The sequence below is a fragment of the Rhopalosiphum padi genome, chromosome 3 (genome assembly GCF_020882245.1).
Source record: "Rhopalosiphum padi isolate XX-2018 chromosome 3, ASM2088224v1, whole genome shotgun sequence".
In the NCBI taxonomy this organism is placed as follows: Eukaryota; Metazoa; Arthropoda; class Insecta; order Hemiptera; family Aphididae; genus Rhopalosiphum; species Rhopalosiphum padi.
Genome location: NC_083599.1, coordinates 75,408,684 through 75,435,879, shown reverse-complemented (window position 1 = coordinate 75,435,879; position 27,196 = coordinate 75,408,684). Strand labels below are relative to the sequence as shown.

The window sequence follows — 27,196 nt, the reverse complement described above, 5'->3', positions numbered from 1 at the left end:
TATATTATAATAGTTGATATTTTTTTAAATAAAAAATGTGTCCTATTTTGTATTATACCATAAAACTTAATAATATTTATAATAATTTTTAATGAAAAAAAAATAATAATAATAACGAAAAACCTGATGGTGGTAGGGTGGGTGGGTGGTCAAATTGTATAGTTTGCCTCAGATCTGAAAAATGTTCTGCACGCCACTGACGGGCAACCTGTCTATGCAATATACGCCTCTGAAATGAGATATTTTCGCGCGTTTAGCGTATTCACTAATTTCAAAATCGTAAAGGGCACGATTGGGCAGAGTTAGTTTTTCGATTTCAACGATTTTTTATTAGATTTAATTTTTCGAGATTTATTATTTTGTTTATTAGATTTAATTTTTCGAGATTTATTATTTTGTTTTTTTCGCGTCACCGATTTTTTTCGTTTGTTAATCCGCGATGTAATAGCGCTGGATTTCCGTGCTATAGTATACGAGCCCGCGCTTTTATACGGCCTTAGATACACGCCTTTGCCTAAATGCACGGATGTGCCGACGTCCGATCTAATACCGCGTATCGTTCTAACGATGTTAGCAACGCCGCCGGCCAGGATGCCGAGCGCCGAGAGTCCCGCCAACACCGGGATTAAAGTTAAAGAGCCCCCCGTTTTCGGAACTCTGATGACGCGAGGCGGTTTATTTTTATTTTTCGATCGAGTCCCCACAGACTTTACATGTTTTCGCGCGACTAGGACAGTCGATTTAATTAAACTGTTCATATTCGGTGTTCCCGAACACGATTTTAACGATTTTTTTAACGCTTTTTTACACACGCCGACAATACTAGAGAACCCACATCCAGCACCGATTTTGCGTTTAGCCTTCATACCCGTCGTTACAAACCACGCGGCGGCTTTTTCTTTAAAATCGGCGTCTTTCGCGCCCACTCTGCTCCAAGCACGTTCTTCCAATACACTGTCGGCCGCACCGCGATCGGACAAAGAATTACTTTTTTCGTAAGCTATGTCGTGTTCCCTGCACGCCGAGTCCAAACCGTTTATTCCCGGCTGGCTGAGAGCGAGTCTTTTTTTTAAATCGGTCCCCGGCCCGCAGTACTGATAACCGGGCAGATGTAATTCAAACGGTAGACTATTTATTACGGTGTTCAGTAGACCTGCACCGCTATTGGACTTGTACTTCGAACGCGGTAACATTATATGAGCACGTCGCTCGAACGTCACGCGTATTTATACAATGCGGTTTGTAGACCAAGTGATAAAGCTCAGAGTCGACAATATCGACCCGCTATCGTTATGTAATAACGGAGCTGCACTGCACGCGCCGACACACGGACCGTTGTTTCCGAACACGATACGCGCGCTGATCGTAGGCCCGTCCGGGTGCTGTAAAACAAATCTTATTTTCACGCTTTTGGTTCACGAGAACGGGATTAAATTTGAAAATGTATATATTTATTCAAAAACGTTAGAACAAGCTTAATATGTAATGCTCGATAAAATTTTGAGCGGTGTTCCGGACGTTAAATTATATAAATTCAGCGAGAACGAAACTGTTATTCAGCCTGAAAAAGCTCTACCTAACTCAGTTTTCCTATTTGACGATGTCATAATTTGCAATCAAGGAATCATACGTTCGTACTTCAGTAGATCGAGGCACAACCTTATAGATGTGTGTTATTTGGCACAATCGTATTCGCGCGTCCCGAAACAATTGATCCGCGACAACGCTAATTTTATAGTGCTTTTCAAACAAGACGAAATGAATTTAAAACACGTCTACGACGAGCATTGCTCTGGCGATATCAAATACACGGAGTTTAAAGATTTTTGCATGACGTGTTGGCGGGGTGGAAGATTTGAATTCGTCGTTATCAGTAGTGAAAACGCGCGCGATAACGGGCGTTATAGACACGGCTTCGACAAGTACGTCATTATATAAAAAGACGGCGCGCTCAAATTTTACACATTATCTCGAGATCATGGATAAGGAGAACAACTCGACAGTATCATCGCCAACGATATTGACGGATATAATTCAAGCGAGGGCGAATATAAAACAAAAATATAACGCGTTAAAAACGGGTAGGTTTGAAACGGACGCGTTAATAAATAACACATTCGGCCCCATTATTGGACCTCTGAACGAGATACGGTCGTCGAATAACAAAAGGAAACCTTTCCAGACCGCATCGTCACCGCCCGCATCGTTGCCGTCGAGAGCGGCGTCGCCATCGCCAGATGAGGATTCTATTGTGAACAGTTCACCGCCGCCGCAACAGACCTCGCCTACAACGTATGCGGATTTGAACGCACGTTTCGGTCCTTGGACAAAACCGGCATTGGACCGAATATACGGTCCGAGAAAATTATCTAACGACGCGTTCGAATTGGGCGGAAAAGAAATACAATTTTTCGATAACGCGATACGCATAGAAGGCGATACACGTACATACCCGGTAACGTCGGGACTTATCGATTTATTATTCCTTAAATCCCCCGACTCGGAGAAATATACACGGGCGGATTTAAATGCGTATAAACTGATCTTAATTCAGACATCGGCGCACAGGACGTCGAACGGCGAACGTATTCGTAAATCTAAAGGACCGAAATCTGGAATAATATCGAATTTGTTTTCGAGAAAAAATAATATTTTAACGGGTGCGGGTATTAATATACGATTGCAAAAGCACAATATCACTTATTGGAACGATCCTAACGAGTTGGTCGATAGACTGCGTTTATTGTATTCGTCTCTCGCTGCGGGCAACACGGCAGTTCGTAACGAGATAATATCGATTTGTGAAGAATTAGTCGAGGCTAAACTATTGAAAAAAATACCCAATGTCTAAGCGGGCGATTGCGACGGAACTTCACGCGTCGGCCAGAAGGAGCTATCCGCGGCGTCGAGTCATTGTTTACGGTAAAAACGATTTATTCCAAGCAGACCTCGTCGACATGCAACAATTTTCCGCCGTGAATAAATCGTATAACTATATACTGTTCATTATCGATTGTTTTACTAAACGTTTATTTTACGCGGCCTTGAAGACCAAAAGGGGCGAGGAAGTCGCTGCGGCAGCTGGTAAAATTTTCGCACAGAACAGACCTAATCTATTGCACGTTGATAAGGGCCGCGAATTTTACAATAAAAATTTTGAAGCCCTAGTGAAAAAACACAATATAAAAATGTAGGGGAGAGCGGGGTAAGTTGTTACAGGGGCAAGTTGTTACATTGGGGATATTTTGCACTTTAAATTATGGTAGAACTGTATCGTTCAGATGATTTTGTAAAACAAATTAACGAGAAAAATATTTCGTGATAACAACGGTTGTATATTATCAATATCAAAATATATTTATAAATATCTGTTTTTACATATCAGTAATAAATTCTAGTTGACAATTTCATTATTTTTTTTCGTAGCAAGTACTTAAGATAAGACATTTTTGTTACTATGTACATATTCATTAGGTAATACTATTTCATTTTTTATTCACAAATTACAAAATTAACCATTTACTTTCATGTGATAACACTGCATACGAAATATTTCTGTATGGGGCAAGTTGTTACAGTGTATCAACTTACCCCACTACAAAAAAAAATTGAATTTGTATGTACAAGTTATTAATTACTATAACTGTCTTATTTAGATGGTTAGAAACTATATAAAAAGAACAAACCGTGGTACAATATCTGAAGATATTTATAAAAATGCTGCTGCTGAAGTGTCATCAAAAGAAAGTTCACTAAGAAATGCTGCAGAAAAATATCAAATAAACTTTATGACTCTTCAAAGATATATAAAGAAACAATCAAATTTACCATTAAAACCATATTGTAAACTGGTAGGCTATGCAAAAAACAAACAAATCTTTTCAGATGAGTTAGAATCTACTTTATCTAATTACTTGGTACATTGTAGCAGAATTTATTATGGTCTTACACCATCAGATGTTAAGGTATTGGCATATGAATATGCAAAATTAAATAATGTTGCATATCCCAAAGGGTGGGATGTACACAAAATAGCCTCTAAAGACTGGTTTACTAAATTTTTAAAAAGAAATCATACTTTATCATTACGCTTACCTGAAGCAACTAGTCTTGGGAGAATCACCAGCTTTAATAGACACAATGTTGCTATTTTTTTTGATAATCTACATAGTCTGTATGTGAAGCATAATTTTGAGGGGCATAGAGTATGGAATGTTGACGAAACTGGTGTCACAACTGTGCAAAAACCAAAAAAAATTGTTGCAGAAAAGGGGAAGAAACAAGTTGGAAGGTCTACTTCTGGTGAAAGAGGGACAACTGTAACAATGGTGTTTGCAGTCAATGCAATAGGTAATTCTTTGCCACCTATGCTCATATTTCCAAGAGTTAATTTTAAACAGCATTTTGTAAATAACGGACCTAGTGGTTGCATTGGAGCAAGCCACCCTAGTGGATGGGTCACTGCATCTTCTTTTTTAATGTTTGTTCAGCATTTTCATAAACATGTTAAGTGTAGTCCATCATCTCCAGTCCTACTCATTTTAGACAATCATATTTCACATTTGTCTATTACTGTTGTCGATTTTTGTAAGGAAAATGGTATTGTGTTGCTGTCTTTTCCACCACACACTACGAATAATTTACAACCATTGGATGTGTCAGTCTATGGTCCCTTTAAAACATTTTATAATAATTCAGCTAGTGGCTGGATGGACACACATCCTGGAATCCCAATATCAATCTATGATATACCGTTATTAGTAAAAGAATCTCTCCCATTATCAGCCACTCCAAAAAATATAACTTCTGAAAAGTTGAGACTAGAACAAGAGGCTCGTGATGAGAAAAATAAGAAAAAAGACCTTAGATCTAAACGTAAATTAGATTTTAATAAAAATAAAACCAATGAAAAATCTAGTCAAAAACCAAAAACTAAAAAACATAAGTCCAATACAGTAGACTCTGAAGAAGAAGAAGATGATGATTATTTCTGTATAATCTGTCTTGGTGCATATTCTAAAAGCCGCAAAGGAGAAGACTGGGTTGAATGTTGTTCTTGTAAGAAGTGGGCTCATGATAAATGCGCTGGAGCAGGTGGGTTATTGTTTTATAATTGTAAAAACTGTTCTTCTGATCTTGATGAAGATTTTGAAGATACTGAATAGTTTAAGAGTCAATTATGTAATGTATAAGACTGTTAATTTGTATACATAAAGGTTTAAAAAGTTATTTTTTTGTTAGTTATATAATATTGTGTAAAAGAATATTTAGTTTTTTGATTTAATATTTGTAATTGTAATACAGAATACTGTTTTAATTATAATACTTTCCAATAAAAAATACTTAATATTTGTGTAAGACTGATAAATAAATAAAACATGGGACTGTTAGTTTTTATTCTAAAAGGTTTAAAAGTTATTTTTTGTTATAAAATTGTGTAATAAAATATTTATTAATTATTATTTGTAATATGTTTAATTCATTTTTAATTGTTATACACAAGGCTGTTCTTATTATAATAAACTGCAATAAAAAAGTGCTTAATATTTGTTATTTTTAGGAATAATATATCATATTATAAAAAAAAATGTATATTGTAACAACTTGCCCCTGGGCTGTAACAATTTACCCCACCCAGGGGCAAGTTGTTACAGTTTGACAAGGTGACTTAATCATATTTATTTAAGTATTAAAAATTGACTTTTTCTAACTTTTTTTACACAGAAAGATACCTAAGAAGTTACTTAATAAAATGGTATAACATAAATTATGATACTGATGAAAGAAAAAATATCAAAATTATATATGTTGAAATTGTAACAACTTACCCCGCTCTCCCCTATAGTACTTTCAGCGTGCTCAAAGCATCGATAATAGAAAGGGTCAACCGCACGATTAAAGCTCGTATGTTTAGAGAATTCACTAGCAGAGGCTCGCACGTTTGGATCACGATTTTACCCGCTTTAGTTGACGACTATAATAATTCGATGCATAGAACGATCGGTATGACGCCGATGCAGGCCGACGCCCGCCCGTTGCGGGTAAAACTAAAATACGACGTTGGAAAAACGGGGAAAATAAAATTTAGCGTCGGTGATAAAGTCCGCATTAGCGTGTACAAGGGTGTTTTCACCAAAGGATATTTACCCAATTGGTCTACGGAAATATTTACTATTATTAAAGTGAATAAGACTACGCCGGCAACATTTATCCTCGAAGATTATACGGGCAGTCCGATAGCTGGCGGTTTTTACGCCGAAAAAATACGTAGGACTATGTACCCCGACGACTATCTGGTGGAAAAAGTAATTCGCACAAAGGGTCGCCGTGTATTCGTTCGATGGTTAGGCTTTACGGACGAGCATAATAGTTGGATAAATAAGGCCGATTTAAAAATATAAGCACAGTTACCGCGGTACGATGGACGCGTTTGGAGGTTCACCGGCCAGCCGGTCGAATAAAGCCATCGCGGATATGGAGGAAAAATTCGAAAAAGAGCTCGCCTTACACGTCGATTTAATCGAGATAATCGACGGTAAAATCACTGTAGTCGGTGGAAATTTTACAAAAGAGCTAGCTGTGCATAATAATATAATTGACGCAAACGAGAAAAAAATCTCGACACTCGTACAGTCTCTCGATAAATATTTTTCGGAAAACGACAATAAAGTTGAAATTCTAATCGAAACAGTAGAGATTGCTAATAATGACATCGTGAATTTGAAAACTAACTTGGCGCACGCACACGATAGGATAGTTATACTCGAGGATAAAATCGATAAATATCAGTATTCATCGAAGACTACCGCTAGTAAGACGTTATGATATTATATATCTATATATTATAATATAGCAAGTGCAAAACGCGTGAATAATGTCGTCAGCTATTCTAGATATTCAGTGTGTGCTAGGGTCGGACTCGAAATATTTGATAAAAGAAATGTCGGTAGTGGACTTGGAGGGCCTTGCCAGTCAACACTGGATTTTTAAACATATTAGAACGCGCGAAAATACGTCAAAAGTCAATTCTGTCAACATGTGGTTGTATCGCAATTACCATCAACTGTGGTCGGTTTGCGGGGACGTTGAATATTCGGAAATAGGAAAGATTTTAAAATCGTTACATTTCGATTGCATTTACGTGAAAGGCGAGGAAAAACGCCAGATCATTCAAGACTTCATTCCCAATGTCGAAATCATCGAGATGGACGCGGATTTGGACTGTCCGCGACTCGACCAGCTACACGCGGGACCGGGCAAAAATATACAACCGTGCTGTTTATACCATATGAATTTAGATAGTGCACAATGTACATATTATAATCGAGTTTTCGCATTGCTTAAATGGTTTAAAAATAATATGTAAAAATAATGTGTTATATTATTTAATCATTGTATATAATATTTCTGAAATAAATGTATATTATATTATATAATCGTGTAAATAGTTTTATTACGCATATATCTGTGTGCGTGTGAATAACATGTATATACTCCGCATCTGGGATTGACGGTTGGTCAGAGTCACACAAACGACCTCGCATTCCATAATACGATTTTTTAAAATAATTCGTAGAATAATATAATTTCGTTTCTGTATACACGATATTATTATTATTATCTCCATATATATATATATATATATATATATATACATAATATAATGCCTACGAATGTCGAGTTTTTAATACAATCGTATTCGTTAGCCACCCTACGGGCGGGGTGTAAAATACCATCATCTGACGGAAAAGGTCAACCCGTCAGTCGCGCGTGGTCGAAGCGGCGCATTCCGATTACAACGCGCAAGATCCGCTATCGCTATACCCGCTCAATATTACGCGCACCGATCGATATCGGTGGGGGTGGTGTCTAGTGATGATAATTTTGGACGCCTGTCCGTCGACCAGTGAATTTTAAATCAGTCTAATATACTAGCCAGCACAAAACAGTCCTTTCGCACTAACATTTATCCGTCAAGCAACAGTCTAAGCTCTAAATCAACATCTCCGTTCGAATAAAGTGAGTTTTATTTAATAATAATTATTATTATATGCAGTCGTATAGTTATGACTATAATTTTGAAAATATAAGCGGAGTTAATTTAATTAATTAAATAATTATATAATATAATATAATTAAGCATCATTTTTATTTGATATTAATAGTCGATATTTTTTAAAATTTAGCTCAACTTAGACGTCTACGATATTATCAGTGATCATCTTCTTCTTCATCGTCTTAGACATAATACATACTAAAAGTGAGTTAATTTTTACTCTAATAAAATAATGAGATATTTTTTTTAAAAAAATAATAAAAATAACTATTTACACATAAAAGTACGCGTATATGCTTGCGTTTAGACAATTTATTTTTTATCTAACATTTATTTTTTCTGTTCTCAGTAACAATGGCATTCCTGAAAAATTTAAAACAGCAGACGAACATTCTAAATCTCTCTATCGGAGATTTGATGAAAGATGTTGAATACCCCGTCCAGTCCATGAAGGGCGTGGACACCAAATTCGGTCCGGCAGTTTCGTGCGTCTTGCGCGAGCACGATAGTGGCGGCGGGGTGATCAACGTATTTCTACCAATAAATCCGCCCGGAGATCGGCCTTTTTCACTGTAATTTACACATGTCTGTACATCAATGGGTGTACCCGCTCAATATTGCGCACGCTAAACGGTGTAGGTGGGGGTGACCGTCGATGGCAATAATTTTGGACACTTGTCCGCTGTCCGCTCAATATTGAATCAGTCCTATTTTCTCTACAGCACTAAACAGACCTCTCCAGATATCATCGCTCGCCAGTTCAAAATATAAATATTACAACGCCTCCATACGAATAAAGTGAGTTTTATTTAATTATTATCATTATATGCCGACGTATTACACGGGACTAATGTCTTGTTAAAGTCTAATGTCAGTGGAGAATTTTTATATTTTATATAAAATTAACAGACGATATTTTTTTTAGTTCTGCATTCATCATCATTCAACCATATCAAGACGACTTCATCACACGACTCTTCACACACGTCGTCTAATTAAAAAAGTGAGTTAATTCAATTAATTTAAATAATTTACTTTTTTTCTAACGTTTATTTTTTCTGTTCACAGTTAATTATGGATGTTTTAAATTCGCTCCAGCGGCAGACGAACGTGTTGAATCTATCTATCGGGGAGCTGACAAAGGACATCGAATACCGGGTACAATCGATGGATAATGCGGAGACGAAATTTGGAACGGCTGTGGCGTGCGTCTTACAAGATCCGACTGTCGGTGGGATAATTAATGTATTTCTCCCCAAGTCGGTGCAATTGCCAAATGATGAAATACAACGGTACAATCAACATGAGGCTGATCCGGTAAACCTCATTTTTCGGGGGATGAGTAAAAGAAGCTTTATAATTACATTCGTACCCGCTTAAGCTCGTTTTTCGTGTGATGTCTAATGTAACTTTAAAAAAAAATTTTTATGTCTTGTTTTTAATAAAAAAATTTAAAAATATGTTTTTATTTTAATTTTATCTAGATCCTATAGTTATAAGGAGCGTTTAATATAATTATATGCATTTAACAAGTTATATAATTATTTTGTCCGAGCAATGAGTCGGTTTTAAAAAATATATTATTTAATAATTATTATAAGGTCAATCCTTTTATACATCATAATTTAACAAGTTGAATAATATAAATAGTTTCGTCAAAATAAGAGGTTTTAATTTAGTATATAATAATATTTTATTTACATAATATTATGTATATACATTTTAAGGTCGAATTTCAGTAACATTATTTTCTTCCAATGCATCTTTTCTTTAGGAGGGCTGGCATCCCACTGATAGTCGCAGCTCATATGAAATGTCTGCGCGTCGTCTGAAAATATGACACACGATTTAATTTTTAGTAATTGTATTATATATATATATAAATTAAGACTTGCTTAATATTTCTTCACCGCTGAGGAATTGACCAGATATCAGGTTTAGTACAGAAGATGATGATCTCGAATCTGGTGATTCCCACGGAAATCGCTGTCCTGCTTGAAACCCGAGCGAATTATTGACGGCGGGTTCTCCTGGCCCGGCTACACGTAGTGTGTAACCGTGTAGATCGTACGATTTCGGGAATAAATCAGGTGACTAAAATTAAAATAAATTTTAATTTAAATAGAGCGATATAAAATGATAGTTGAAAACTTACCACGCATCGTGTGTTGGGAATATCGTCGAAAAATGAGATCGACATATTGATATATTGTTATTATACGTTCGTAAATGCTTAAATCCAAGGACTGACTACTTAAACGAACATCCAAATAATTTATCAAATCAAAACTTCGTAGAAAATAAAAACAAAAATCACGACAACACAATAATAAATACAGAATGTGGACAAAGAGTATTATCAATGATAGTGGAATTTGAGGGAAATGAAAAATATGCTATATTAGACACAGGGTCAAATCTTTCTTGTATAGACTTTTCGTTAACAAAAAATAAGCAACTTATTAGTTATTAACACTAAAGACAACATCATAATAACTGGTGCAGATAATACGGAACTAAAGCAAATAGGTAGAACTGAGATAACAATAAAAATAAAAAATGACTATTATCATATAAACGCATATGTAATTGAAGGATTACATTGCAAACTGCTCTTGGGAAATGATTTTAATATCAATAATAACGTAATAATCGATTTTAAAAATAAAAATTAAAAACATATAGATTAAAAATAATACAATACAAATGAACAAACTCTGGTACGATTATAACAAAAATAATATTACCAATAAACATACAAAAATCAATTATATTGCCAGCATAAATTATAATGAAAAAGAAAATAATATTATTACAAATGAAAATATAACGATACCACATGAACAAAAATTAAATCGACGGTGTTTTGTAAAAAGGGCGTAACCCTCAAAAAATCGAAAACCGACTTTTTGGTATCAAAATTTTCAGAAAAATTATACGCATAAACTGTAAAAACGTCGTTCATTGGATAAGAAATGTGTCTAACTGATAACAATTATACTGATTGGAGGCGCCCTTTTAATAAAATAAAAGTAAAATATGATTTTGTAAAAAGGGCGTTCTCCACACAAATATTATATATTTATTGGGTAACAATTTAGAATTTACAGTATTTATACTTTTACTTGTTAGTATTCAACTGTTTATGTTGTGTAATTAATTTATTATCAATATACAATAATAATATATTATTTATATTATCTAAACGTCAATTGATCCCATTATTATCATGGCAGTCTGTTGTTATTCTGTTATCATAGGAGTTCCCGCTTAAATAATATTATTATGATAAATATAATTTATCACTTCGTCTGTCGGTTTGTCCGTTTGTCGGACAGTTGTTGTTTACGTTCACGATTATTAATAACTTATAATAAGTTCTTAATAATCATGTATACTCCCTGTCATTGATTATAAATATTAAAATATCTAACCTAACCTAGTATTTATAATCAATGGTCGTAATGGTCGTATTAATTAATGTTACACAATACAGTATACACAGTGAACTGCACAGAACACATGACAAAATAGATTTGTCATTGTTGCATAGTTGCACTACGTTTTGGTCAGTTTCGTGTTTGTTATATTTTAATTAATTTCATCATGACTTCAAGAACCCTAAAGCTGATGCGATTGGCATTAAAAGGTAACACTAGTATTAGTACACAATATGGCCATAATGCAAAACATAGTAATAATATTATTACTGTCAATGAACAAGCTAATGATATTATTACTGTTAATGAGGAACCTAATAATAAGAATATAAATCTTAATAATTCTGTTAATAATGCCAATGAATCTTTTCTAAACGAACTCGACAATTATACATTCGACCTAGATATCAATAATATTAACGAGTTTGTTTTATTAGAAGATGGAATTGATATAAATACTATTTATGGGACAAAAACTAATTTAAATAATATTAATAATGGTATTGGAAATAATACTAATAATAATATTATTACTTCTAATATTAATAATATAAATGTCCCACTCCCATCTTTTTCTGAAGCTGATGAAGATATAATTGTTAGAGAGTCTGATATAAACCTTAATATTGAAAACATTGATGAGTTGGTTGTTTTAGAAAATAAAATTGATCATAATATTAGTATAAATACTACTGAGACAGAAATGAATGTAAATATTAATAATGCTATAGACAATAATAATATTATATCTGGTGTTGATATAAATGTCCCATCTTTTGAAGATCTGATTGTTGGAGTGTCTGGTAAAAAAAAAAGAAAGATTGATATTCGTTTAAATAAAAAACAAAACCGTGCCATAGGTGAAAGCTATAAAAAAATGAAGAAAGATAATAGTTTTGAAGTTGTCAGAAAGAAAAAAATGAAGGAAAATGATTGTTTGGTTAAAAAAAAATGTAAAAATGAATGTGCAACCATCAGTGAAACTGAAAGATTAGCTATATTTAATAAATATTGGTATGAACTTAATGATTATAATAGAAAAAGAGACTATTTATTAAGTTGTATGGAAAAAGTCCCCATTAAAAGGACTTATGTTTTACATACAAGTAATCGTTCTAGTACTTATCGTTATTTTGTCTCTGTTGATAATGTTGAAAAAGAAGTATGTAGGAAATTTATTCTTAGTACATTGGACATTTCAGAAAAATTACTAAGATATACTCGTGATAACAAAATTGATCTCTATGTTTCTAAACATGACAATAGAGGTAAGCAACCATCAAAAAATAAAACTGCTAATGTCATAATTGGGAATGTTGACAGATTTATACAAATGTTACCAGCTGTCCCATCCCACTACTGTAAAGGCTCCTCTAGTAAAAAATATATTACTAATGATTTTAATAGCTTGGAACATGTGTACAGAGTTTATATTGAAGACTGTAAGTTGAATAACAAGCCATCAGTATCCTGTGGTGTATTTAAAAAAAGATGGAATACTGAATATAACATAGGTATTCATGTACCAAAAAAAGATAAATGCACTTTTTGTGAAGGATTTACAAATAATGAAACTAAAACAGCTGAAGATATACTTAATTATGAACATCACATAGCAGAAAAAAAATTCACACATGAAGTATTTAAGCAAGACCAACTGAGAAGTGGAAAAAATGGATTTTTGTGCTGCAGCTTTGATCTGCAAAAAGTGTTGAACACTCCATGTGGCAACAGTATGCTATTATTTTATTCAAGAAAATTAGCATATTATAACTTAAGTATTTATGAAAGTAATACAAAAAATGGACATTGTTATCTGTGGTCTGAGCCTGATGGCAAAAGGGGCTCAAATGAAATTGCTTCCATTATATTTAAATATTTAAAAACTATTGATGAAACAGGTACTTTTCAAGAAATAGCACTTTATTGTGATAGCTGTCCTGGACAAAATAAAAATCATGTTGTTTTGTCTATGTTGCGATATTTCTTATTAATTTCAAAAAATATTATCAGTTTAACGATTAATTATTTATTGCCAGGACATACATACATGCCAGTTGATTCTGTGCATGCATGTATTGAGAAACATTTAAAAAGAAAAACTGTATGGGCTCCTTCTGAATGGCCTACTATAATCAGAAATTCAAGAACTAAATTTGGTCCATATAATACTGTTGAATTAAATCATTCAGACTTTTTAGATTGGTCTGAAGTATGTAAAACAATGTTTAATCGACCAAAATTAACAGATACAGATGGCTGTGATGTTAAATTTAAAAAGATTAGAACAGTATATTTTAATAAAGAGTATCTTAATAATTTTAAGATAGCTTACTCTTTTAAACACAATGATGACAATAATATTATTTTAGATTACAAAAATGTAAGTATTACTAAGAATAGATTAAGATCCAAACTACAAAATGTTGAACCAAAACAGTTATATTTCTCCAAACTTCCAATAACCGAAACCAAATACAATGACCTTAAACAATTATGTACCAAAAAAACAATCCCAGATAAATTTCATAGTGAATACTTGGAAATCCCATTTAAATCAATAATTAGAGATGAGTTAGCTGAAACTGACGAAGAAGACTGAAATCAAAAATTATTTTTTAGATCACTATTATTATTATACCTACCTAATACCTTTAATATTACAAACCAAGTTATTGTTTAATTTTTTATTATAAAATGTTGATAATTAAGTTTGTTGTTATATTATAAACTATTTTATTCATGTTAATTTTTATAATTCCTATTATTATTAATAAAAACTATTTTATTCAAGTTTATAATATTTTAATATGTGATGATTTGAATAAAAAAAAGACTATTGAAAAATAATATTATGTAAGAAGAATACCTTTAATATTACAAACCAAGTTATTGTTTAATTTTTTATTATAAAATGTTGATAATTAAGTTTGTTGTTATATTATAAACTATTTTATTCATGTTAATTTTTATAATTCCTATTATTATTAATAAAAACTATTTTATTCAAGTTTATATTTTAGTTTATAATAATTTAATATGTGATGATTTGAATAAAAAAAGACTATTGAAAAATAATATTATGTAAGAAGGGCACATACCACTTAAATAATAATATTTTATGATAAGTTAAAAAGGGCTTGTGAAAAAAAAATACATAAAGGGCTTTTACCACTAAAAATTATTTTAATCAAAAGGGCTTCTGTATAATACATAATGCAATATGGGCTTAACCCTCGAATCATGTGTTTTAAATACTAATTACATAATTATTTCAGGTAAGTATTGCAAATTAATAATGATCTATGAAATCGATATTCTTTCAATTTTCTAAAATTATAATTTCGCTAACTGTATGTTAAAAATTGTATTTTTCATGCAGTTATATGTTCCTCTTCAACAATTTCAATTATGAGGGTTACGCCCTTTCTACAAAACACCGTCGAAATTATAAAAATAATGCTTATATAGACACAAATAAAAATATGAAAGAAAATAAAGTCATTCATAAACATGATTTAAAATTAGAAACTAGTAGTATGAAATGGGGGATTCAAACACCGCCGCCGCCGAACGATCGCGTATGTGCGCGACATACGTTTTCAGTTATCACATGTTATCATATATTATCAATAATTTATTTTTATCAGTTATCAATAATTAATTTTTATCAGTTATCACTTATTATTTTTATCAGTTATCACACATTATTTTTATTAGTTAATAATTTATTTTTATCAGTTACCACACATTATTTTTATCAGTTATCATATATTTAAAAATATAATATTATGGGTTAGAATCGAATCGTGAGGGTAACATTGTATATATATATATATATATATATATATTTAAGTACACTCTAAATAATATACATAATCATATGAATATTCTCACAACGTATAGTTCCCTCTTATATACTTGGGGAAATAATATACAAAAATAGATACGATCTGCTTATTGTCCCCGACCGGCCGCCCACTAATAATATTAAAATGCCTATTAGTGAATAACACACACACACACACATTAATAACTGATATACTTTTGTGTCTAAAATGCCATATTCTCTCATGTCGTCAGGATGGCGCCGACTCATAATGTATATCCTTAAACCATCACAGATCCATATTCAATTCATCGACAATCACACAATACCTTGCAAAAACTTTACCGTCGCCGCCCCGACGTTTGGCGTCGGATTAACAATAAGATACAATCCCTACCATTAGAATTATTCGATATATTAATAGCTTACACCTTATTTAATAAACTAAATGACTATATAGAAATTCACACTAACTGCTCGTCTTTATATATATTCTGAAAGAGGCAGGTTAGGTTAGGTTTTAAAATGCCTATTAGTGAACACACACACACACACACACACACACACACACACACACACACATTAATAACTGATATACTTTTGTGTCTAAAATGTCATATTCTCTCGTGTCGCCAAGATGGCGCCGACTCATAATGTATATCCTTAACCCTTTGTAGACCAACCATAAAATAAATATGAATTTTCAAATTTTTTTTACCCAATATTTTTTTTTATACTTACTTAAAAAGAGAGAAAACATTTTTTTTTTTTTTCAAAACCCAAATTTGACTTGCGATGGTGGTACTACAGAGTACCGTCGGTCAAATTCACAATTTTAACATGGTACTCATAAGTACCGTTGGGCCCTATCTATGATACATTTTATATATTTTTCTTACCTGAGGTTATATTTTGAGTTTAAAAATAAATTTCCATACCTTTTAATAAATTTAAAAAAAGTTCTAGGTCTTCGATAATTAAAATATCGTATAAAATAAATTACACTTAACAAGTTATTAAAAAGTTGCTATTGATGTAGAATTTTTAAGTCCTGTAATTAATTGTAGAAATGTACTTGGTTTTCAATATTTAGAATACCTTATAAAATATGTTATAAAAAAAGTACTATCGTTATAATAATTTCATTTATTAACATTATTAAGAGCATACATGACAAAAAATTATTCATTACAGTTTATGTCATGATATTCAGCAAAACAATTTTTCTTGTCATTACAACATAAGAAAACGTTACACGTTAAACATTTTGAGAACGGTCTTGATTGTAGTTGATATTTAAATGAACATAATTCACATCGACCACGACTTTTAGTGAATTTTGGCCAATGAATTCCTCGATTATGCAACCTGACGTCTTTAGAAACTGATAGCTGTTTTCCTCTTCTTTTTTTCGGTACTTCAGTGTTTTCTGTATTCTTACGTTTTTGAAATAAATGTGCTCGAGACGGAGTAATAACTTCTTTTTCAGATAAAAGGCCCTGTACAACTTGACGCCGAAATACCAAAAGTGGTATTTTTCCATGCCGTTCCTTATAAATTACGAATGCGTTTATGAACATTATATCTAGAATACCCCAAAATAATCTGTGCCACCATTTTTTTGACTTCCGATCTACTCCATACGACGTGCGCAATTGATCTGCGTGATCTACGCCACCCATAAAACGATTGTAGTCTTTGACAATTTGCGGACATGTGACATTATTTTTTTCCCTAGTTTTGTTTTTACGTAAAACTGTTGTTACCTCAGATCCATGATAATTTGATGCAAAATGAACAGTTTTTGTGTCTTTCCACTTAAAGACGCTAATACCTAAATCAGATATGCGGTAGTCATAAGTTCCCCTTTTAGATTTTGTATCATCAGCCAATTTTGGTAAACCTTTACGATTTGGTCGAATAGTGCCATAAGCTAAACAACCTTCGAGTTTAAGTTTTTCTAAAAGAGGAATAGACGTAAAATAATTGTCAAAAATGAAGCATCTATTTTTATGCCACTCACTTTTAGACAGTTGCAGTACGATTCTTTCTCCAAGCCCAAAATGTTTGAATTCGTCAGACACTTGTTCATCTTTACCTTGGTATATTTTAAAATTGTTTATATAACCATTCTGATCAGACATACACCATATTTTATAACCACGCTTTATCGGCTTTATGGGGTTGTATTGCTTCATACTACTTCTTCCCTTAAAAACTATCATAGACTCGTCTATTGATAATTCCCTCGTGCCATAATATGATTTAGAAAATTTTTCAGTACAATAATCAATCAATGGATTAAGTTTAAAAAGTTTGTCTGTATTATTTGGAGGAATTAAAGTGTTGTCCTGGACATGTAAATTTGATAATATTAGATCAAACCTATTTCGTGGCATTGTACTAGATATTAAATTAACACCAAGATCTGGACAAGTTGACCAATAGTTTTTCCAGCTAGGTAATTTATGATAACCCATAAAAAAATTAATTCCAATAAAATTCAACATTTCGTGTCGTTTTATGTTCAGTATTTTATCTCTTTGAGTACCATATAAATTTGTTTGAAAAACAAGATGATCGAGAAAGCCGTCTAAAAGTTCAAGAAAAACCGATGTAGCCGTTTCACCATGAAAAAGTTCATCTACTGGTCCAGTTGGAAGGCAATAATTTGGTATATCAGTTGTTTTATTTTTTTTAGACCATTTTCGATTAGGTTCATAATATGATTCTTCAGTTTCGTCAGTATTTGTAGTTATTGAGGAAGTTATAGAGTCCGAACTTTGATTTTTATTTTTTTTATTTGTCTGTAATAAGTTTTTTTTAATTTTTTTTACTGGGGCAGAAAGTTAGTAGATGGGCCTGGAACCGGAGTCGCAGGTACATTTATAACGACTGGCTCTTGAGTTTCTACAGTGGGTAAATGTGATTGTACGTCAGTATCCAAAACTACTAAATAGTTGTCGAAGGGATTATTTTCCATCGATTCGGCAACTTCATCAACATAGGGTAAACTAAAATCATTATCTGATTCGCAATCAATATTTTCATCATCCGAGATCTCTTCATCTGTTAGCATGTTATTATCCAATGGAAATTCTTCATTTAGCCAGTTATGTATATTTTCGTCTTCATTAATATTAGTCATATTTGTACGGCAATTTAATGATCAAATTATAAAATAATAATGGATCAAAACGACAAACACACGACGCAAGCGAGTACGCGACAATAAACGCTACAGACACGAAAACACGACGCGTCAGACGCGACGACACTTGCTGACCGACGGTACGCACAAGTCCAATTGATTATAATCGCATTATAAACATGAAATCTATATAAAAACATTTTAACCGAGTAATATAATTAATCTACACACACATGCCAACATAATTGCCGTTTTATAATTTAAATGCAATGATTATTGATAAATATAAACGATAATATTGTACGAGTAATCTCCCGATACCGATTTCAAGAAAATCCCATCCAAAAATAGTCGTTACGTAGTTATTAAATAGAATTATGTCTTACTTTTTTTTTTTTCGATAGATATAGTGGTACTGTAGAGTACCGACGGGAAATAACGTACAAATTGTATCATATTGATTTTATATATATTTTAAAAGTGATGGTACTTACATGTACCGTCGGTCGACAAAGGGTTAAACCACCTCTCACATTCCAGCAAAATCCATTAATATTGAAAAATGCCCCCCCCCCCCCACCACCTATTATAGAGACTCCTGACTTAAAGAGTCGGTGTCTGTTTAGTCCATCTGCTGCCCTAATAGTGATGGGAATTTCCGTTCCTTTTAGTGAATCGTTACTTTCGCTTCAGGTTCACAGAAGGAACGATTCCAAATGACTCGTTCCATCGTTCCTTTCGGTACTTTTTTTATTATCATATCATTAGTCATTATTTACCGAGTGGTGAACTGGCGACTGGCGAGTACCGAATACCGATACGGCGATACCGAACCGAATAACCACTATCAGTACAACCTGTTTCCTAGCCACTATTGTATTGCAGTAATACAGTGGTCTGTCTCCGTACTGATTAGTGATTACTGAGTATCTAGCGCTTACTCGTATTATTATAGTATCAATGTATAATTATTAATTATGCTATTATAATTTAAAACTGTGTAGACGTATATAATATACAAAAACACTTCGTTATAACTCCGTGTATAAAAAGCTAAGTTAAAAATAATTTCTGTAGTGACATTACATTTAGTAGGTAGGTAATGCTTAAACCTTTAAAAGACGTGGTGTGATGTGGAAACTAAGTAAAATTTAATTTTAATATTATAAATACCTACCTATGATTTAAAAATTGTATACTTTATATCTGTATAAAATATTATAGTCCGAACAATTTTATAACGTGTATTGCGCACATTTTTGATGTACTTTATGTATCTAAATAATTATTACCTAATAATAATTTTTGTTACAAACATTATTAAATAAAAATGAATAACTCTAATATAATAACATAAAACACATTACAAATTCGGTTGAATTAAAAATGTCTTGAATTTTATTTGAATATGAATTAACACTATTATTTAGATTGTCAAATAATTTTAAATTGTCTGTAGCTGTATAAGTGGGTTTATTTGTAATTTTTGTATTGTCTTGGACGGGTTCAGGACTTAAAACGGGTAACCCTGCCTCATTTACTAGTTTATCAAGATCAATTCTCCCGGTTATTGCTTTATTTAAAATTTCTGTACGTTCTTCGTTGCTCAGTGTATTTTCTACGTCGTCTGGGTTCAAAATACCTCTTATGTACCGACTAAGTCTAGATCTTAAATCTGCCGATTTACCAGTTGGATTTAATTTTTTTGCTTTACAATATTTTATAAGATCCTCTTTCTTTAAAATGTAAATGTCTGTGGCTTTATTAATGGAAATTGAGATGTCCGATTTGGTATTTTTTAATTCATTCATTAAGGCATGAGGATTTGTATTTATTTAGTAAGAATTTTTTATTTTATGAAAGGTGGTTTTATAAATTTTGTCGATTAACTTTTTTTATATGAATATGTGTATATAATTTTTTTTTTTTTATTATTATTACCTTATTATTGTTAGTTGACTTATTTCCGCTCTGAGTTGATATTTTGGCTCGAGTTTTTCTTGAAAATGATAATATCCTTTGTAAATGCACTTCTACTCACTGTGCGTGCACTTTTTTACTAAGCTTACTTTATAAAAAAAAAATATAAAATAAAACAATAAAACTAAACTTCTGTTTAAAAACACAAAAATTTTAAACTAATGTATCAGGGTAATCCCGTGAAGTAACGAGCCTACGTTGGGCACCACTTTGTCGTATACGTCACGCGATGGTTTACGTATAAAATAGGTATCTCGGTATCCGATTCCCAAACCGTCAAACAAGTAGTACCGACACCTGCGGTAAGCGCTTACTCAACAATCCTTTGGTGACCACGATAACGAGTACTGCGCAAAGGACTATTTAATAATACCTCGCAGGGTTTATACGTTACAACTCTGAGGTTGCTTTACTCTCAAACAACTGACCACGATAACGAGTACTGGATGTTTGAGAGTGAGATCTCTTTAACCTGGACAAAATCGTACTATTTCTCAACTGACCACGATAACGAGTACTGGAAGAGAAATAAGGTATTATAGTGTCTTGCTATTTTCTACTGTGTTTCCTCGCCACAAACGCTTACGGGGTGCGTACCCCGATATGAGAAGAAAAACAAAGTTATATTAATTGAAATAAAATAAGCATATAATAACACAACGAAATAATTTAAAGATATTAAATAATTAATAAAACAGTTGTTAGCCGTAACACACCACGACTGCTCAATCACTCCGTTTCCGTCATCGCCGTTGACAATTTAATAACTAATTTTTGTCGAATCGGTATTTGTTGACTCCCGCCTCGTATATTCCGTTATATATACAACATTACAACATATGTAATAAACGAATATTATATTTTAACAATGTTTTTTTTTTCCAAATATAACCTGATATACAATCATTTATAAGCGTAATTCATAAATAAATATAGAAACATAAATATTTTTTCTAAATATAAAATACATATTGTATTATTTACAAGTATAATATAATAAACATGCAATTATTTTACAAAAATATATAATACATATTGAATTATTTTACAAAATATATAATAATTTTAAATTATTTACAAATACGTAAAATAAACATGCAATTATTTTACAAAAATATATAATACATATTGAATTATTTTATAAAATATATAATACATTTTAAATTATTCACAAATACGTAAAATAAACATGCAATATTTTACAATTTTATTCCTAAAATGACCATGTGCTAAAGTATGTACTCGATCATTTAACACAACTCTTTTATCATCAAATCTGTTCAAAGCCAGCTTTCTAGTCCTTATTGTTTTTATTTCATGGTTATATGATCGAATAGATACATTTTCTCTGTAGGGGTTGTGATCACCCTCATCAGTGGAAAATAGGCACATTTTATAGTCATCAAAAGACATATGATTTTTAACCACATGTCCTCGAACCCCTTTAGCCTTGATTATCTCATCTCCAGCTATAACATAAGCGTATGACTTTGCCTTCAATGCACAGAACTCGCTAATAAGACGCCCATCGGTTTCATCGGAGAATAGCCAAGGTACCTTTTTCCGTGCAGAAGTATAGCACGGATGGTCTTGAGGTAGACTCGATGTATCCATACACTCTAATAGACCAGGTTTGTTCTTAAGATCTTCGTAGAAATCTTCAGTTGAAACATGGTACAGGGTGGGGCGTGGTTACTTCCTTATCTGAAACTCTCGCAACTGAGCGGCTATTAATAGTAGAGCGTTGGTTTATGGCTTGTTCGAAAGCACGTTATCTAAGGTTTTTGTTATGACTAGTTCAGTGTCAACAATGCAGTGGACAAAGCAAGAGCGCGCGTTCGCCGTGGAGGCCTACTTTTCTTTCAGCCGTTCGATCATCGCAACTCAGTGTGCTTTCAGAAACCATTTCAATATCGCACCTGTAGGTCGTGTGCCAGATCGGAAATCTGGAGTAAAATAGGAAATTTTAAAATCCGGAGTTTAGGGATACCGGTAGTGTACAGAAGAAACATAATGGACCTTCCAGAACCGTCAGGACGCCAGAAAACATCGAAAGGGTAAGGGCGGCGATTTTGAAATCCCCTAGGCGATCTGCACACAAACATTCGGCTGCTTTAGGGATTTCTAGTCGCACAGTGAGACGAATTCTTCATGAGGAACTTAATTTTCACCCATACAAATTGGCAGTGGTACAACAACTTAATCCACGCGATTACGTTGCGCGAAAAAATGCATGTAAAGCCTTCCTCGAAAACCTGCCTCAGGACGCCCTTGTTTTCTTTAGTGACGAGGAACATTTCCATATTTCAGGATGTGTGAACAAACAAAACATGCGATATTGGAGCCCCACTAACCCGAGAGAACTTCATGAGCAGCCTCTGCATACAGAACGTGTGACTGTTTGGTGTGCAATATCCAGAATCGGCATTATTGGCCCATGGTTCTTTGAAGAGAACGAAAAAGCAGTTACGGTCAATTCTGAACGTTATGTCAGCATGATTGTGGATTTTTTTCTGCCCAAACTTGAAGAAATGAATGTAGGGGAAGTGTGGTTTCAACAGGATGGCGCCACAGCTCACACGGCAAGAAGGTCAATGAATATTTTGCGTGAATACTTCCCCGAACGGCTCATCTCTCTTAGAGGTGATCTTCAGTGGCCAGCACGATCGCCAGATTTAGCCCCATGTGATTTTTTCCTGTGGGGCTACCTTAAATCGTCGGTATACACTGATCGTCCAAAGACCCTTCGTCATCTCAAAAACAATATTCGTGATGCTATCGGTGACATAAGCACAGATATGCTGGAAAAGTGGACAACAATTTCAAATTCCGACTATCTCAGTGCATTGATGAGAACGGTGGCCACCTTCGAGATGTCGTTTTTAAAACCAAATAAAATAAAACTTTAAATGTACTTCTATACACAGAAAAAATAATTAAATCAATATTGCCAATAATTTTTGTGTTATGATTTTTTAAAATAAGGAAGTAACCACGCCCCACCCTGTATATTAGAGAGTCTATAAAAAAAAAAATAAAAAAAAAAATTAAATAATTAAATGGGAAATTAATAATAAGTATCACCTGTGTCCGTGTACATTAGCTCTATATCATTAAAATGCCTTTTCATGGTATTGTAATGATAATCGTACATGAGCGTCTTCCTAGTTTCCAATACAGCAAAGCCTATGTACATTACAATAAATTAATTAATTTGATTATGGAGCGAGATCGATATTAAATTGTTCCCATACCTATATACATTAGTTTACAAAAATTAATAATTTTATTATGTAATGTGACTGCCATTCAATTATCGCCATATGCATGGCAGTCTTTGTAAACCAACTTCTTAAAAAGTTTTTTTAACCTCCGTGGGCATGAAGATAATTCCATTTTCATTCGCTTACGCATTGACTCCATTGTTTTACCTATAATAATATTTAGTTATTGTATTTAATTATATATTAACTAATGAATTTCTACCGAAAATGGAATTATTCATAAGCTTATAGAAATCCTTTTCAAATTCGTTGGTTGCTCGTTTCCTCATTTCGGTATTTAATTCAATATATTTTGCAGGCCAAGGTGATTGTCGAAATTCGATTACTCTATGAACCTAAAATAATTCCGATAAAAAATTACAATCATGGAAACATAAAATAAATAATTAAAAAAAATTTCACCTTTTCTACAATCAACCCGTTGGCGATAGCTTGCTTCAAATTTTTATAGTGAATTATTTACTTTTTTTTATGATCCAACGTTGCCATCAATTTATATTCGACAGAACCTGTTGGAATCAAGTTTTCTGGAAGAAACGGCAAATCATTGTGTTTGTCGTGGAGATCCTTTGGATAAGCTATATCAACTTCGTATACTCGCCCTATATCCGAAGTATCAGTAAGCTCATCAAGTCCTTCCAACGACGGGTCAACCCATTTAAACCCTCCGTAGGGCATATATTGGCTCATAGCCCAACCGTACAAATTATTAGCTACAGAAAAAAAAATATTTTTTTTTTATGAAAATATAACTAATATCTGATATAGGGTATATATTAACTAATTTCGTATTTAATTATTACCTAAAGAAAAAAAATATTATTTTTAATTTATATTACCATCTTGATATATAATCGACGATTTAGGTTTTGAAGAATCAAATTCAAGCAATTTTTTATTGTTGGCTTTAGCATATCTCTTGCTAGCTTGAACCAATCCTCCACGAATGCCTATAACAATAAAAATCAATATCAAAACTTTTAAACTTACCTTTCTCAAACATTAGTAACATTTCATAGTCACTTAAGAGCTCTAATTTCATTCCAGTGTATTTCAACATACAATCAAAACTAAATTCTGGAGCAGTATAATAATATACAGGATCTAAATTATATGTTGAATTACAAATGTCACGAAAATTTTCAAAAACATCAGATAGCAACAGCACGTAAATTAAAAGGTATATTCGCCCAAAGTCTTACAGTTAAAGTGATTCCATACATTTTTAGCGTGAGCGTAATCATCATCGTTTATAGGAGACTCTGTCAATGAATTATAAAATGACTCTTTCGACGGAAGCTGGGTGCCATTCAGCTTACCCCAACAATCTGAATATTCGTAAGGGTATACCCCCTTACGAGTAACTAGCTGCATTGCCGAAACGTCATAATGTTTCGAAGTTTCGCGGAATTTAGCTAAATCAGGCGTAACCAAATTTTCAGCTAAGATCGCTAGACTCGATGCCATAAAACGAATAGAATCGATGAATCTAATAGTAAAGACGTTCGTTATATATTTAGAAAATGAAATAAATTTTTCTTCACTATTAGTTATCACAGTGATCGTATTCGTATCATATCCCAGCTCTTTCACGATGAAATGTGAATCATAACTTGTCAAGTTATGAAAAAAGCATGGGACAAAACTAGGCATCTGCAGCTTTAAATAACATGTATTGCACAGTGTTTGACGATATTTACCTGTCAAATGACAGTGGTCAGCAGTCTTATGGTTTCGTACCGTAAACACTGTACTACACAGATTGCAATGGGTGGCACCGTCGTGCACTCGTCGATCACCCTCGGTCATTTTGATCGGAACATTGGCCTTCATAAGCTTTGCAATATTCAAAGAAATTTTAACCAACGTTTGAATAAAATATTTGGAGACTGACGAATCTGATTCATACCCACGATAGATTATTGGCGACTGAGGAATATCGAAGCGCTCTAGCAGCTCCACCGGAACGTCTTTCGAAGTTACTACCAAAATCCCATAACTCATTGGCTTATGCGAATGAATCGCATAAGTGTTTTCACGCTTCTTTTCATGACACTTTGGTAGTATAGCTTCGAAATCGGCGTAAAACACAAACGGATGACGTTGTGTATTACGCCACCCTTCAAACCCCAACATAGTGTTTTTTTAGGGCATTTCCGGTAAATTTGGTTTGTGTGGGCCACAAATCAATTTGTGTTGATTGAGCGCTTCCTGTCCACTTAATTCGTTTTTCGGGAAATCAAATTGAAACCTGTGAAACACCTTTGCAGCACAAAACTCTATGGGCATGGGCTGTCCGCTGGGCGCTCACAAGTCTTGAAAAATTAGAGATGAAACAATAATGCAAATTTTCATTATCGGTCATCAATAATAAATCAAAGTGGACAGATTTTTCTTCATCACTCACTTTCAACGGTATCACTTTATCTACGGGGTATTTCAAATGTTCTTTCACAACCTTTATCAACCCGTAAACATTCACCGAAACGCCGGGGTTATTTTTTTCGAAAGTCTTAACATTTCTTAACGGGGTTGGAAAATCTAACCCCGAAAAATTATAACGATATTCTTCGGATAAAAAATTTTCCTCAACATATTTCGAAGTACCCGTTGAAACGTGCTTTGCCAATATTTCCCACTTGAACGATAAACGATCATTATTAATAGGGTTAATAACAGCTCGCTTGTTCAAAATAAATGGCGGCAACGAAGTGTATGATGAAGATTATTTCAAACTATGGCGATCAAAAAAAAAAAATTTTTTTTTCAGAATTTTATTTAATTTACTATTATTATTATTATTATTTTTTTTTATATCTTACCCTAAAGGGGAGTATTCACACACCCATAGAAGTAACCCATCGATACATGACAAAGAAAATCCCGATCCTTTACCTGAGTAACTTTCTTCCTCAAAAAGAAGTCGATCGAAACTTTCTTCGATTAATGTACCGATGTACCGATGAAAAAAACCTCTCGCGCCGACGTCTTAAATGCTCTATTTTCATGTGAATATTCTACGAGAGGTTTATGATAAGTTGCTTCTAATTTTAAATGGAATTTTATCGGATGTTTTTTAACACACTCTGACAGTATTTCAACCAATTCTTTTTTCGACGAGTTTAAAAAGGCACGATATGATAGAATATGTTCAATGTTTTTTTTTAAAATAACACTCTGCTATTCCACCGAACATTGATTGGATTTTTGTAAACCCCTTCGATACTATGTTGGTCATTCTACTTTTTTTTTTTTTTAAACCTACAGAAAGTTTTTTTCAAAATAATATCGCATCCAAGACATTTACCATCTGATCATTTTCACCATCGCCCCACAAATCGTTCGAGTTGGCCGATAACTTGATTTTTTTCGGTTTGTTACCGGCTTCCTGATTTTCAGGCCTATTTTTAACACCTAATTAAAAAAATAAATAAATAATTGGATTATTATAATATT

General features: G+C 33.0%; 3 protein-coding genes and 1 pseudogene across 3 annotated transcripts; all 4 read right to left on the bottom strand.

Annotated features, from left to right (window-relative positions):
* Positions 1-149: 149 nt before the first annotated feature.
* LOC132926627 (uncharacterized) lies at positions 150-1,193 on the bottom strand. Its single transcript, XM_060991001.1, has one exon. The coding sequence runs from the start codon at positions 1,191-1,193 to the stop codon at positions 303-305; it is 891 nt and encodes a 296-aa protein (XP_060846984.1). The 3' UTR covers positions 150-302.
* Positions 1,194-9,536: 8,343 nt separating this feature from the next.
* Positions 9,537-10,837, bottom strand: LOC132925708 (uncharacterized). Its single transcript, XM_060990079.1, has 4 exons — positions 10,212-10,837; positions 9,952-10,150; positions 9,776-9,884; positions 9,537-9,543 (listed from the first exon to the last, which is right to left on the bottom strand). Exons 1-4 carry the CDS (start codon positions 10,254-10,256, stop codon positions 9,537-9,539), a joined length of 360 nt encoding a protein of 119 aa, XP_060846062.1. The 5' UTR covers positions 10,257-10,837.
* A 5,669-nt stretch (positions 10,838-16,506) lies between these two features.
* Positions 16,507-18,473, bottom strand: LOC132925707 (piggyBac transposable element-derived protein 3-like). The gene is made up of 2 exons (XM_060990078.1): positions 18,163-18,473; positions 16,507-18,106 (listed from the first exon to the last, which is right to left on the bottom strand). Exons 1-2 carry the CDS (start codon positions 18,471-18,473, stop codon positions 16,507-16,509), a joined length of 1,911 nt encoding a protein of 636 aa, XP_060846061.1.
* Positions 18,474-21,077: 2,604 nt separating this feature from the next.
* On the bottom strand, positions 21,078-26,469 carry LOC132923760 (uncharacterized; annotated as a pseudogene).
* Positions 26,470-27,196: the final 727 nt, after the last annotated feature.